This window comes from Eumetopias jubatus, unplaced genomic scaffold (assembly GCF_037043125.1).
Source record: "Eumetopias jubatus isolate StellerSeaLion01/CBP00866 unplaced genomic scaffold, mEumJub1_p1.0 scaffold_4, whole genome shotgun sequence".
In the NCBI taxonomy this organism is placed as follows: Eukaryota; Metazoa; Chordata; class Mammalia; order Carnivora; family Otariidae; genus Eumetopias; species Eumetopias jubatus.
The window spans coordinates 52,659,202-52,675,360 of NW_028274810.1; the positions used below are offsets into that span (position 1 = coordinate 52,659,202).

General features: G+C 40.6%; 1 protein-coding gene across 1 annotated transcript in view; it reads right to left on the reverse strand.

Moving 5' to 3' along the window:
• The window catches only part of SGIP1 (SH3GL interacting endocytic adaptor 1), a 182,574-nt gene extending 179,352 nt beyond the window's left edge, over positions 1–3,222 (reverse strand). The window contains exons 1-2 of the mRNA XM_088022846.1: positions 3,216–3,222; positions 2,498–2,686 (exon numbers count right to left, since the gene is read on the reverse strand). Of these exons, the coding sequence (XP_087878972.1) occupies positions 2,498–2,686; positions 3,216–3,222 (196 nt within the window). The remainder of the gene's footprint in view (positions 1–2,497; positions 2,687–3,215) is intronic.
• Positions 3,223–16,159: the final 12,937 nt, after the last annotated feature.

The following is a 16,159-nucleotide window of genomic DNA, read 5'->3' on the forward strand; positions in this document are numbered from 1 at the left end:
GCTGTTTTTTCTGCTTCAGTTGAAGAACTTGTGAGGACAACAAGAAAAACAGAGCACAGGTAAAAAGGTGATACCAAGGGCTGTGCTTGAATTTATTGCAAAGTAAACAGCATAAAAACACTGTTTCGAGTTCATAAATAAACTTGGAGATGATCTGCATATTTTTACACGTTCCTAAAATATGCATTTTGTTATAGTTATTGAGGACTGAGCATCTGTTAGAAATATTACAATCAAAGGCAGCATTAAGCCTTAGCTACAATGGAGCTATTAATACAGAATTGGGAACTATAACCTTTTCCAAGCCACACAGTCAAAATGACTTTATTTCTCATATTAAACAAAGGTCAACTGATGATTGAATTGCCTCTGATATTGCTATAAAATAAAAAAAATCTATGATAACTGAAACTAGGAGATGTGCTCAGGGGATTGTTAAGCAAGAAGAGGAAATAGATTTCTCACCCTAGCACGGGAGAAGTGCATATAAGTACCAAAGATAGCTTTGCAAATTTCTCTGAAATATCCAGTGTAGTTTATTAAAGTTTGCTTTAACACACAGTGCCATAGAAACCTATAAAGTAAAATGTGAGAAACTGTAAGCCAACTGGATTAAAAATAATCAGAACAAAGATATTCTGGATAATAGTTTTATTACTTCTGTAATTACCTACTCATTTTTTTTTATTAGCCAGAAGTTTATATGTGAGGTATTATGGATGCTTAATAGTATTATAGGAACTGGACAGGAATCTCCTCAAATTTAATTTTTGTATGGTGAGAAGAAAGAGGTAAGCACACTGTAACAACATTACTTATTGTAAACTCTCAATTGTTGTGGTGCAGATGATGCCACTGTTTTGCCCTTACCTGGGAATATATGAAATATAACTTCTCAAAGGTAAAGTGGGAAAGACAATATTATTCAGTGGTTCACAAGTTTGGGAGTCAGAGAGATCAGCGTACAAATTCTAAATATTTGGGCAAGTCAAAAACTCCCTGATTCTCAGCTTTTTCATTTATATAATGGAGATAATTATCATAGTAGAGCCCCATAGAATTGCTGTGAAGATTAAATGGGACAAATGCCTATAGAAAATATAAGAACAGTTTCCGGCACATAGCAGAAACTCAAGAAATGGTATTTTTTATTAATACTATTTTTACATTAATATTTTTATATTAACAAATCTGAGCTCTACTTGAACAGTTCCTCCTCCCGGGGAGGGCAGTATAGTTGTACCTACTCGTTAAGAGAAATTATGGAGCATTTCAGGGATAATGTTATTCTTAGTATTTCTTATGACGCAATATCCAGAGATCGAGTGTTGTCCTGGGGCAGCCATCTTTTGGTAAGTTACAGAGCAGATACCTATTAGTAAGGTCTAACTCGAGAATAGAAAGAAAAGGAAGAACTAAAATCAGTGATGAGCCACTCCAGTAGAAGAGGTGATTCAGAGATAATGACCATAAAGAGCTATCCCTCTCACCGATCAGCTGGGAAAATTGGGAGTTGACCATGCACAGATGTATGTATCACATATGTGCTGACAATATCAAAATTTGAAAAACATATTATCGTAGGCTTTGGTAAGGAGGAATGGAAAAGTCTGCAGATTATTACAGCCTCGCCTCTAGGTCAGTGGTGAATAAATAACAAAACACTGTCTGGAAAACTAACAGGAAGAAATACCCTTCAGGCTCATAATTCAGCCAAAACAGGTGCTTATAGTGCAGAGTGGGTGTAGCAATGGGCTCTTTACAGGGCTTCAGGAGAGAGAGAGGGAGGCACTGTCTTTTCTTTCAGAAACTTTTCTGAAAGTCTCACTCGTCCAGAAGCCTAGCACAGCACGGCGACACAGCAGTTGTCATGTTGGGATTTGGTTGGCATTCATTTAGGAGATAGAGCAATAAGATCAGGAGCTTTCTAAGGAATCAGGGAGAGCCAAGGCATGGATGGTACCCAAACTCTGCGTGGCTAACCCCAGAAACTACTCAGATACCAGGGCAGAAACGAAGTAAGATGGCAGGAGTCAGGGAACACAGATGCAGACAGTTCTAGGCAAGTCACCATGAACACAGTCGATCGACATTTTTGGAGCAACCATGTAACAAGTTCTGGGAAAGCTCACGGAAACCCGTATATACAGGCCCAGGGTGTGTGCAATATTAACAGTGACAACAGTAATGCTAATAATAAAAATAACCATAGTTATGATCGAGTGAATACAAAGGTCGTACAGGAGTCCCCCTTTCTCCATGGGGGATACCTTCCAAAAACCCCAGTGCATGCCTGAAACTACAGATAGTACCAAACCCTATAAATACTGCTTTTTCATATACATATATGCCTATGATAAACTTTATAAAATAGGCCCAGTAAGAGATTAGCAACAATAATAATACAATAGAACAATTATAAGAATATACTGTAATCAAAGTTATGTGAATGCCGTCTCTCTCTCTCTCACACAATATCTTATTGTATAATACTCACTCTTCTTGGGATGATGTGAGATGATAAAATGCCTACGTGAGGAGGTGAAGCGAGATGCATGACAGGCGGTGAGACTTAGTGTTAGGCTACTACTGACCTTCTGAAGGTCAGCAGGAGGATCATCTGTTGACTGGTTGACCATGGGTAACTGAAACCCACCAAAGCGAACCCACAGATAAGGCAGGAGTACTGTTATATCAAGAGCAAAAAGTCATGTGATGCTTGCAACAACTCTGACTCACCCTCATCTGACCAGGTTTGGTCCCATAGTTAAAAAGCTCTTTGAGAATTCAGTGCTTCCTTTATAGCATTTTGCTCACTTATAATCATTTAGTTATCTTGATTAATTTAATGTCTTTGCCACCATACTGTAAGCTCCACAAGGCTTGCGTTCATGTTACTTACCTAAGCACCTAGCACCTAGCATAATGTTTGGAGCTTTAATAAACACTTGCTGAAAATCTTGTAAATTGTGATAGATTAAAAAGCTAAGAAATAAGAGAGAGAGAGAGAGGGAGGGAGGGGGTAGGGGAAAAGGCTGGGAGGGAGGAAGGAAGGACAGAAGGAGGGAGGGAGGGAGAGAAAGAGGGAGGGAAGGAAGGAAGGAAGGAAGAAAGACAACATGAAGTTCAGGCTTGCCCAAAGACACATGGCCAGTAAGTTGCAGAGGCAGGATTTGAATCCAGGTCTGTTTTGACTTCTAAGGCTGTGCACTTACCTGCCATATCATGTAAGTAACTAGAAAAGAAAAACCGAGCCCTTAAGTATAAAGAAGATTGGAACAGGAACAAGTCCCAGCTACAGGAAGCTTCATGTATTTTCCTCTGGGTTACAAATACATTTCAGAGCAGAGACAGTTTCAGCCCCTGAAAGTAGGAGGAGAGGAGCTACAGAGTCGGAGGCGTGCACAGGTGAGTCTAGTTACGGGAGACAGTAGGGATCTCCATCAATGAAATTTAGCCAGGACACAAGAGGTTTTAATGGAAACACTGGTGGAGAAAAATGGAACACAGAGAGGTCAAGCTCCATCAACAGTAAGATCTCTTAAGCACTTCTATCTTTCCGATCTGACTTAGAGGGAAAGAGCTTCAGTGATGAAAGCCAGCCTAATAAACTAACAGATTCAGTATCAAAATGACTATCAAATAATTGAAGTGCTTCAAAGCCATTTAAAAACAAGTACATGAAAAAAAAAGCACATGATATACTCTAAGATCTACATCTTTTTTACCTGTCAACATGACTCTGAAAAAATCTACTATCAGAACGATTTGGGTTAGAGAAAGAGTTTATTCAATAGCTGAATTAAACCATCACCTGAGCCCTCAGACCTCAGCAGTGACAGTGCTGAATGGCTTTGGGGAAGGCTACCAGAATCCCTTCCAATCTCTCTTAGCTTTCTTGAAAATAAACATAGCATTTAAATAAAGTCAGAGTATTTATTACTCAAAGACAGATTCAAGACAATCTCTCAAAACAACAACAGAAAAAAAAAAAAAAAACCCAGAAGGCCATCTGTAGCTACTCCAGTCCATCCAACATCCAAAGTAATTGTTTAAAGATGCAAATGGAAATGTGACCTTCTCCTTAAACCCCTCCAGTGGCTTTCCACTGCCTCTCAATCAATTCCAGATCCATCTCCATGGCTCCCATAGCCCTGCCTGATCTGAATCTTGTCTTCCTTCTCTCCTGTTTCCATCCCCTCCCTTCACTGGTCTCCAACCACAGTGGCTTTTCTTTTGTTCCGTGAGCTTCCCAAGTCCTCAGCAGCTGTTGAGTCCTGCAGTGCTCACTGCTGAAATGCTCCACTCCCAGATCTTGACATGTCATGTTGTGAAGTTTCAGCTGCAATGCCTTTCCTGACCACCGAAAGCAGCTTTGACCCCCCCCCCCACCGAAAGCAGCTTTGACTCCCCCACTCTTTTCCAAGTGATTCTTTGTTTTTCTTGGACTTCACCACCATCTGAAATTATTTTGTTTATTCATTTGGTTTGTGAGTCTTGTCTCCTCATAGTCGGATGCAAGCTCCAGCAGAGCAAGGGCTCTCTGTGTTTTACTCCCTTGTATCCCACGCTTAGAACCATGGCTAGCTCACAGCATTCCACTGCCACTAGAAAATTTCCTTGGTATCTTTGTCAAAATTCATCGAGAGAGAGCAACAAACTCTGTTCTTCAATCTGCCCACGTGAGGTGGGTACCACAAAGATAGAAGACAGTGGAAAACTCAAGAGAAGAAAGCCAGATTAAATAATTTGATTTGGCAAGTAGGTTGCATGGATTAGACCTTGCTGAGATCACATACAGAACAATGTTTGTGTTTGTAAATAGGCCAAGATAGATTTCATTTGAACACACTATAAAGTGCATTTTAAATTGTCCCACTACATATTAATTATTAGAAACAATATTTTCACCTGGTTTCACAAAATTTTATGTAGCATTTCCCATTCAAATAAATATTTCCTCAAATGAGGGAAGGTATTCTTTGCCCGGTATCCAGGAATAAAGAAAATCATTTGTATGCATCAGAGGTGGAAGGTATGGGGAGAGAAGTTAACTGTAGTAGGGTTACATCCTGAAACCCTTGTAGTAGAGCACAGAATTTTATTTTATTTTCTTAAAGATTTTATTTATTTGACAGAGAGAGAGAGAACAGGAGTGGGGGTCCCGTAACTAGACTCAGAAGGAGAGGCAGAAGCAGGCTGCCTGCTGAGCAGGGACTCAATCCCAGGACCCCAGGGCCACAACCTGAGCCGAAGGCAGATGCTTAACTGACTGCTCCACCCAGGCACTCCCCACAGCACAGAATTTTAAAACTAGTTAGCCACTTCAAAATTATTTAACCCAACCTTTGCTTGAAAACAGTTTCCAAGATACTAAATGTAACAACAGCCCTAATGCTACATTATGTTTATATATAAATTTACTGCTTTAAAAATATTTTCACATATATTTTGTGCTTTGATATTTACCACCAAGCGAGAAAAGCAGGAAAGCTCATTTGCCATTCCACAGATGGCAAAATAGAAGAGATGGTGACTTGCCCAAAATACACAGCCAGGACCTTCCAAGAGGACACACAAAAAAATCAATTCCCACCCACCTGGCAAATTCTTGGCCTCATCCTCATAGCTAATAAAGAATGGTGCTGGGAGATGTTAGAATTTTTTGAATTAAAATCAGTTTCTCTTTCTACTACTTTGCTTTCTTTTCCCAATGTTAAACAGCTTGTCCAAAGTCTCTCAGCTGGCTGGAACGGTGTCAGGACTAGAACCCAAAGCAGAACTCCTACCACCTCACCCAGCTATCTTATTAAAAGAGAACAAAGACTTCATGACACACCACGTGACTCATTAACATGAGCCATTCTAGCTCAGTATACAAACCAAGCTCCAGCTAACAGTCTCAATATCTGGCAACAGGGGAGTAGTGACATAAATGACAATGCAATGGAATATTCTACAACCAGTAGGAATAATGCTGTGGAGACTATTTCAGGAGGATGATAACGATAGCTAACATTTCTTGACTGAGCATTTACTCTGTGCCAAATACTGTTTTTTATGTACATTATATGTCACATTTATATAAATATAATATATACTATAAAAATAATACTAACTGTATATAATATGTTAAGCTCATTTAATCCCTATAATAACCTTTTCCAATAGGGATTATCCTATACAGAAGAAAAAAAAAGTACAAAGGGGTTAAATAATTTGCCTAAACTTACACAGTTGGGAAGTGTAGAGGGGTCAAGGTTTGCATCTGGGAAGTGTGTCTCCAGATCCTCTGCTCTTAACAAATACACACACTGCCTAGGACAGTGGTTCCAATCTAATGTCAAGTGAAAAAGCCGTGAGTGTCTGTGTGTGGATACACACACATGTGTGTATACATATGCACAGATCAAATTGGGTTCTTTGACATAAATATTTATTTTGCCTGTAAAGCTATTAAGAGCTAGCATTCATTGAGTGCTTACCTACTATGCCAGGTAAGTGCCAACTGAAGTCCATACATTCTCTTATTTAATTTCCCTACAATCTTATGTGGAAGGTGTTATTTCACCCTCTTTACTGCTAATAGTGCTAAGGCTTGAAGGGCTTCAGATTGTCCCCAAAGTCCATGTTCTACACTCAACAAATTGTCGCAGTGGTTAGTTATTTCATAATAATGAGATAATTGGTGATTTCAGTTTCTCCTTTGTATCTTCCTATTTTCTGAGTTTTCTACAATGAAACCCGGTCTCTCTTAAAATGAGAGCAAAACAATGAAAGTAGTCAGGCAGACTGTGGTGAGATACTAGATTAACTGCACGCTCCTGAACCAGAGTGTGGCTCTCAGCCAAATTGATCCTACGCAGCAGATGGGTGCTCTGGGGAGAGGAGAGGGCGCGCAATCCTGGCTACTGCCTGGCATCCGGGAACCATACTGGAGCCTTCAATGTTCCCAGCAGAGTAGCCTTTGCTAGGAACCAAATACTCTTCTCAATATTTTGCATATATTAACTCACATAATTCTCACGATAACCATACACTGAGTGGCTTGCATCTTCCCAAAAAGTTGTGCTCTCTCAACAGCATTCATTCATTTGCTCACTTTTTAATGAATACTTACACATGCCACACTTTGGGAATACAAAATTGAGTGAGACACGGTGCCTGCTCTGGCAGAGTCCTTGGTTCTTGGCGGAGGAGCAAACAAAGTAGGTATATAAATGGAAAATGGCAGCTAAGATTTATTGAGAACATAACACTTTACCTCAAGACTGCATCATCAACCCCTACCTGCCAGTCTGCGCTATGGCTTCTAGACTTGCCTGCCAGTCCCCACCATCAAGTGAACCAGTTCCTTAGAAATATCTCTTTCTCTCCCTCTCTCTCTCTCTTTCCCTCTTCCTCACCCTCTTCCTTCCCCTCTCCCTGACCCTCGCCCTCTCCCTCTGTCCTTCTCTCTCTCTCTCATTCTCTCTCTCTCTCTCTGTCTGTCTCCTTCTTAACCTATTGGTTCTGTATCTCTGAAGAACACACTGTTGATTTAATCCTTACAACCTCACATGATTAAATTACCCATGAGAAAGTTATTGTTATTATCACTTCCATCTTCTAGATGAGGAAGCAGGTGCACTAGCTTCCCAAGGTCACATACATGAGATTTAACCTAGATCAGTCTAACTCCAAAGCCAGTGCTCTTAAATCTTCTGATATGTGGCCTTAGGAGGGCAAGAACTGAGAGCTAAGTGAGCTCAGGGAGCACCTCACTTTCAACGTGGAGAACGTGGGGAGGCTTCATTGAAGAGGGGCACTTCTGTTTGACCTTGAATGATCAGAACAGACTGTGACCACACAGATAAGGGAAGGAATAGCATGTACAAAGGAAAGAAACGGGCAAGGAGCTCCTGTCTGGCTGGCGCAGTGGGATCTGAGCGGATAAGGCGGCCCCTGTGTGAAAGTGTTACACCCCATGCTAAGGCATTTGCACTTCATCTTAGAAGTATGGGAACAATCAAAGGCAGGTAGGGAAAGTGATGTCTTTGATGGCTGTGAGGAGCATGGATGGGAAGCAGCAAAGTCTGATCAGGTGTGGTAGCAGAGGATGAAAGGGAGAGAACAGAGCCAAGATCTTTTCGGAAGGATAATCTATAGCTCTAAAGGACCTACTGCTGTGAGGCGAGCAGGAAGGAGAGATGGAGGAATGAATCCAAGCACGGACTGGGGCTTGGCTACCTGGTAGACACAGTTCTTTGAATTGGAGGCACAAGGAGGCTAAGAAAAACTTGGTGGTTAAAGCCTACAGTACAGGAGAAGGGTCCTCCCTGTTATAGGGCTTACAGACCATTCTCTACCATTGCTACCAACCCTAGTGCTGTGAGCAATTTTTCACATGCCATTTTTCTGTGATACACTAAGGGACTTTGTAAAGGAGACCGCCTACATCCCAGTTTTGCTCATTGTTTTTCAACTTCGGAAAACTGCCCATGGTAGGGAAAGCAATGTGATATCATCCCATGTGCCAATTCCAAACAACTAGCAGAGGTGGCCTGGAATATGACGTTGAGACAGATGCCGAGGCCAGAGAGCATGATGGTTAAGACTGACTAGTGATGCCTTCCAAGGTCAAGAAAGGGGTAGTTGTAGCCCAGGGACATTGAGAATCAAGGATGATAGAATATGCTAGTGATTAACAATATGGGGAAGGGAGGAGAGAAATCTGTAGGCCTCGCTGCAGAAGAGATACAGCAATAATCTACTTGACAAGTCAAATAGCAAGCAGTAATGCATAGTCACTGAATGCTAAGAAACCACATGTAACCATCAAACTGAGAGAGAGCGATCTGAGAAAATCAATGGCATGTGCACCACACTTCTTCAGATGTTTCCCTATTTATTCTCTCATTTGATCTTCATCACGACTCACTCTACGGCATAGAAAGCCAGCATCATTCGTACATTACCAATGGGGATGCTGAGGCCACGGCAGTCCCAGAATTCACTCAAGGTCATAGAGCTAGTCAGGAGATCCAGCTCCTTCAAGTCCTAGCTGTACCCCACACACAGCGCTGACGCACTGCCAGCAGACGCATGAGCCATGGAAGCGCAGGAGAGAGATATAAATGGCCACATTGTGTGTGGACTGAGTGCAGCGCTGGACCCTGGGGACACATTCATTTGTGTGTCTTTGGGCAGTCACCCAACCAGTCTCAGCACCTTTGAACGTGAAAGACACTGCGGGTTCCAAGTCTTCGTCTATTCACATTTTTGGAATCGTTACTAAAATAAACTTTGACTTGTCCCCTTACGGAGAGAGTAAAAACCCTTGGGTAAGTTATTTCATCTGGCTTTGGTTGGCTCAACTGTAAAACGAGGTTGGGCTAGATTGGTTAATCTTCAATGGTAGCACACACCATCATGTTTTCCTGATAATGGCCAAAGCTTTCACAGAATGTCAGTGAACACCGAGCTGTCCTTCTGAGGGAGAGAGGGCTTTTGTTCATAGTGGGAGCCAGGTTTTTTGATAAAACATTGTGTAGAGGGTAAGCTGTGAAAGTTTAGAGTCCACTGGCTGATTGATATCACATGCCCCTCCGCATCATAAAATTCTGGGAAACCAGTGAGTGCCACTGAGAGGAGCCCACTTCTGTGTTAGGTGGCCTTCTTCAAGCTGATGGCTGATCTGAAGGGTCCTAATCTGTTAATAAAATCACTTTGCTTAGTACTGAACAAAGCTTTTGAAATACTATGTCCAATCTAGTCAATCTGTTGTTTGCTTGTCAGCCAGAGACCCAGGCCAAACAATTTCAGATACGAGCAGGACTTTCTGGTTACACAATTATACAAATAAAGAGCACTTGACTGGGAGTCAAATGTGGTTAATCAATGCTGGTTCTGCCACTTGGTAAGATGGTCACCTTGAGCAAGTCACTTAACCTCCCTGGGCCCTACTTTTCTCCTGTTTGAAAGAAAGATAGTAAATTTATTCTTTCCACCCCACAGAGAGGATGTAAGAACAAAATGCAAATGCACATAAGTGTGTGGTAACATGTACTAGACTCTAAGCTTCTGAGGACAGAGACCACAGCTGCCTTTTTTCCCCTGTCATATTCACAGTGCCTAGGATACCTGAGACTGAGGAAAAACCTCTGATGTACCGGTTGAATAAATGAAGCATTTTGGAAAGTTTGAAGTGTGTGCAAATGTCACACAATCTTATGGCGATGTCCTAACTGAGCACAATATTTTACTCATCATGCTGCCTGTTAAAAATAGGTAACATGAGTCACTCTGCATGGTCCTTTTTAAAAATTCTAAAATACCAGTCCCGATGCACAAGACAAGAAGTTGATGTGAACAAAAAATAAAAATGAAGGTCTCTTGTACCTAGTCAAAACATTCGTGTACTGATGTGTAATTCTGATTCTGGAGTCACCCTTATCACGGGGCCATTTCTCTTGTGTGGAAATGTTCAAGCTTCAAATTGTAGTTGAACACTCAGCTCTAAATCCAGGCTTGGAACTACAAGCTAAGGTAAGAGCGTGGTATTTATCCATCTACTTAAATACATGGAAAGAATGAGTCCAAGAGGCACCACAGAACCAGTTTCAGAATGCCAGGCTTCTCAATGCCCACCAGCCACTAGACACGTGGACAACACAGGCTCAGGCTAACTGACGAATGCAAAAGGAAACTGGCTTTCCTACCACTGAAGATTCACAGGTGTCTGCGTATCTGTTACCTCGGAGCCCCTCTCTTGAACATCCCCCTATCCTTTTGTCCAGAAGCACTGACATCTTTGCGCTCTGCCCATGTTCTGAGCCTCTGCACATGCTCTTTCTCCCGCCTTTTTGGATTCTTCCTCCAAATAATTACATTGCTGCTCACTCCCTCCCCTCCTTCAAGTCTTTGCTCAATGAGGCCATCCATTACCGCCTTCTTTACGATCACAACCCCACCGACCCCACTCCTTCCTCTCTTCCACAATTTCCTCTAGTCCCCTTTCTCCGCTCGATTCTTCTCCAAAGTTCTGGTCCCCATTGAATGTACTCTGTGTTCCATTTTATTTTTCCATCTCTCCTGTACCAAATAGGAAGCTCCATATAGGCAGGAATTTGTATCTGTTGTTCACTAATTGAACCTCTAGCATGTAGAACGAGGCCGAACATCTAGTATGCATTCACACAATTCATGCAATTTCTGATGAATACATGGACAGGTCTATGCTATAGAGACTAGGGATGAGAGTGGCATAACTGCACTTTTGTCTTCCAATACTGAAAAGGGGCAAAACGAACATGGCATCTATGCCAAAGAACAGCAGAGGAAGAGTAATCAATGAAAGGCAGAGAGTAATACATTTGAATTATTTTTGTGTTAGGGACAAGTACATTTTGAGATGGGAGGAAAAGGACCCAATCATTCAATTTAAACCTTGGAGAGAGTAAGTCTGGGGAATCCCAACCACTCAGTGAATGCCAGAGACTCTTAAAGCTAGAAGCTCTAGAGGTAGGCAGATCAATTCTCTCATTTTGTTTGCAAGGAAACAGAAACCCAGGAAGGTAAAGTAACCTTCTCAAAAGGCACACAGCCAAGCAGTCACAACACTTAGACTCAAACCTAAGTCTGACTTCTGGGTCCATGCTCCTTCTACAGAAAAAATCCAAACTACACGAATTCAGCGAACATACTGAGCTTCTAAGACTAATGAGTTCTCTGATCAGGAATAATTTGGCAAAAACCTCATTTACCATCACATTGCACAAAGACATTGTACACCGTCACACTCACCGGCATTCATTTATTCATTTAAAAATACTTTGCCAGATTCCAAGTCAAACTCTACCTCTAGAAGACAGTGTTTTCAGATCTGGTCATAACCCAGAGAAAAGGAAAGAGAGCCCCGGGAGAGAAAGATGGGGTGGGAGAAAGAGGGAAGTAGAGACAGGAAAGGCAGAAATCAAGGAAAGCAGAAAGGGAGAGAGAAAAGGAAAAATATGCACAGAGTATTGACAGCACTGCTCATGGGATTTTCTGGGAACTTCTTTGAATGGCTGTGCTGTCACTCATCTCTTTCCATTATAAAATCATTTCTTTGGAGCTATTCACCAAAATGATTCAAGCCCAAGCACGCATTTTCAAATGGACCATTTTTTTTCTTTTGTTTCTCAAAATGTATTTTCTGTATATCACAATATCCCACTCCATAACACATTGTTTTTTCTTAATTATTTCTTGTTTATTTTCCAGCAAGAACAAAAATTTGAGCATTTATTTTTCCTACATCAACTATAATGTGCCCAGTAACACCTTACAGTGTACCACATGAAGTCATCGGAGTCATTTATATCTGGTTTTCCTCACTTCTCTAATGAATAAACATACTAAGCGTCCACAGTGTGTCAAGAACTAAGGATGAAGAGGTGAATAGGATAAACCAGATTCCTGTCCTGGTGGAGCTGAGCTCTGAGTGAGAAATTCAGCCCATGCACCACTGAACAACCATGAATCACAAATACATCTCTGAGGAGTGAGGGTGGATTGGGACGTACTTGGGGGCACAAGGTGTGTGTTCGAGAGCCTGGGATGCCAAGAGGTTAGGGAAGTCCTCCTGAGGAGGTGGCGGTTTTGCTGGGACCACAGGAAAATCAGTCACTCCATGAATTGATAAAATTGTGGAGCAAAAGCCCCAAGGCAAGAAAGTATCTGTCCTAAACACTCTGAGACTGGCAGTGGATACAGTTAAATGGCATACACGTTCCAAGAGTGGAGACTGACCCCTCGCAGATGGAGCCTGACCTCCATCCCCAGTAGCTCTCTCCCAGGTAAGCAAACCATCCTGGGCCCGTGGAAATATTTGGTAGTCAGCATAGAAACCGGTTAGCCCCAACACCTCTGTCACACACCTCACTTTCTCCTCAAGTATATCCTGCCGTTCTCATGCCCCTGAGTTCTGGTCTGTCTCTGATCTCTTCCTTACTCAGTTCATTACTCCTCGGGGACTTCGTCAGACACATTAGCCCAAATCCATTTGAATCCCTTAAACATTTTCTCCCTTCCAACTCCTGTACCGTCATCTCAGTAAATTCTCTCTCCCTTTATTAATTCCATTTGTGAGTTTACATAATGAAAGTAATCACAGTTTAAAAGTAATACATATGATGAAACTGCATTGAGAAAGGGTAATCTGCGAGTATAGAAGTAAAGTGGAACATAATTGAAAATCCAGTGTCAGAAGTCTCTAAAACTTCTGGAAATATACCTAAAAACTCTCTTCAAATTGTCTCTCCATATCCTCACTATCTTCTAATTAAACCTTCCTTTTCACAAATAGTAACATTTAAAATTGAAAACACATTTAAGTCCATTGTTCTCTTCTGGCTACTTACCACCACCTGTCCTGTTCTTCACACATTTCATTGCAAATATTTGGTATTTCAACTTGATAATGGGTTTATAGCCTTTGAATGACTAGTGTGAGAATCTAATCATCATATATATCATTATTCCTATGGGCAAACTTGTTTCAAGTGAGCAATTCATAAACTTTCAGGAACATAAAAACTGTGAGTTGGTGACTTCCTGCAATTTGTTTTTTTGAAACATGGATAATGTATATGCCAAATCCAACAGAAAGAATTACCCAGAGTCTTCTAGAATGGTTTATCTAAGATAATTTTTTAAGATTGCATATTCTTCTTTAGAGATTTAAAGTGTTGACCCATGGAATTGTATGGGAACTTACATATATAAGAAGGCTATTTCTGACACAGAGCCTTGAGGAAGGAGAAAAATTACATAAAGGATGACCCATGCATTAGAATCTCATATGCATGCTTAAGGTTTTCCAAAATAACTTCACTCTTTCTGGGAAGTTAGAAGCATCCTCTTTAAGACTTCTTAGTTAACTAGAAAATGAACAGTTCCAGCTTCAAAATGCTTTGTTCCTTTTTGATCAGATCAAAGAATTTTCCAAGTAAATAAAACTCTAGTTCTTGATAGGACAAAAAATCTTTACTATTATAAGGTTCATTACAACAACAAAAGCTCAGTTAAGCTAGAATTATTCGAAATTGTCTAAATAATAATCCTGGAGACGAAAGGCATTAACAAGGAATTAAAATAAAAGGCATGGTTGTGTGGGTATCCATATCTGAAAGAGAGAGAGACAGACAGAATATGCCACCCAGGAAACCAAGTCCTAGTTCTCAATTAGGTTAAGATGCCCACCTTGATACAAATTTTAAAAAGGTTCCTATTATAAGATCCTAAAAAAAAAGATGTTATGAGGGATCAAAAATATGAGCTTTATTGTTAAATGAACTTGGGTCCAGAAAATTCTCACCTCCACCTATCAGAGTTCAGGAAAAACATGTAATTATGTCTTCTGAGGTAAATATGCTAATGCAAAACATTCTAGATGACTATGCTGGTTCATTGTTTTTCCTCTAAAATTGAAGGAAGCAATAGATATATGACATAATAAAGGACTCCAATTTGGTTTATACTATTTATAAGAACTTGAATTGACTAAAAAAAAGAAACACGAACTTGGGTTCAAATTCCTTTCTGCCATTTTTCTGCCTCAAAATATTATTTTTTATTTTTGCAATTTCAAGAAAGTACTGCAAAAGGACTGCATGCAGAATACACTTATTTACAGGTCATCGTGAATAGTAAATATAATAAAATTTATTCAATCACCCTATACATTACAATTATATCCAGTAAACCCATAACAATGTACTTGTTAATTTTAAAAAATTATTATATAGGATGAAGCCATTGGTTGAAACTTCTCCTTCTAAGACAGTACCGAAGAGCCTGGCTATGGAACTGAAAGCACAGTAACTTGTGGTACAGTTCTGCGACACAAGGGAAAACTTCCCAGGCTGCCCTACAAACACACAGATGTCCTGACTTTGCTTAGCTTATCTTAGAAGGGGTAGCTAAAATGGCATTTTCAAACTTAAATAATAATATGTGAAAATAACAGAATCCTTGAAGCGTTGCCCTAATCACATAGACTGCATTGTAAGCTTAACCAGTATATGTGCCTTTAGCAAATAACTCCCTTTGCTCACCCTCTCTCCCTTCCCATTCATACCACAGAAGGCTCCATATCATGGGGCATTCCTTAGGAAAGACACAACTCCATACCAACCACTGCCAAAAAATAAAGACGGCAGGAATCAGTTAATCCAATATCAAATTAAAATACATGTTTTTAAATAAAAATATTTGAAAGGAATCATGGAGCCACAAACTACTGGTGACATGTCTGAGGTCCCTGCCTAATTACTTCACTACCTTCTATGCTGGGGAGGTAGTAACATTCTTCAACTATGACCAGAATTTCTAACAGGCATTAAATGAAAGGAGCCCGTATCTCATTCCATCAAAACAGGATCACAAAACTAAACTACGAGACATTCTGAAGAGTATTTGTTTACTTCTGTTTTACGCAGAGTAGAGAAGTAGCTTGGAAAAGTTGCCACGGCCATGCTTTTCTTGAGCAGCAGACTAAAACACTTTGGTGAATATCAATATATATACAATGTAAATGTAGGCTCTCTCCCTTCCTTAATAATGTACTGCATGTGTGTGTAACTGTGTGTATGTGTGTGGGCGAATGTACTAGTTGACGAGGGACATCATTTAACCATCTTCATGGTGGGTGACACATTCTCAGAGCCCGCTGTTTCAGCAGAGGGCTTCCATGATGGGATTTTAGGGTGTCTTTTAAGAGGTTCCTTATCTTTCCAAGGTTATTGTGATAGATGGAAGAGTCTAGCTTCCTCTCAGGGTGAGTTAAGTAGAAATAATAACTGCTCTGCCACATCTTCAGAATAGGAGCAATTCAGAGGTGAAATTCTGGGATGCAATTATCAGAAAGATACATATATTGCCAGAAAGACTGGCAACTAAGTTACAAGGCTATTGATAGGCAAATTGATTTCTAGTTAAGGTTCCTACCTGCCTTTCTAAGGTCACTGAACCATTAAGATAATAAGTCTTGAAAACCATGTAAGTAGGAACTATGGGTAGATAGAAATGATTAGTTTCATTAAAATTTTGAAGCCAATGGGAACACCTGTCCATTTTCTTTTGCAGGCATCTGATGGAAGGCAACTGCATCCATAGTGTCACCTCTAATTCAAAACAG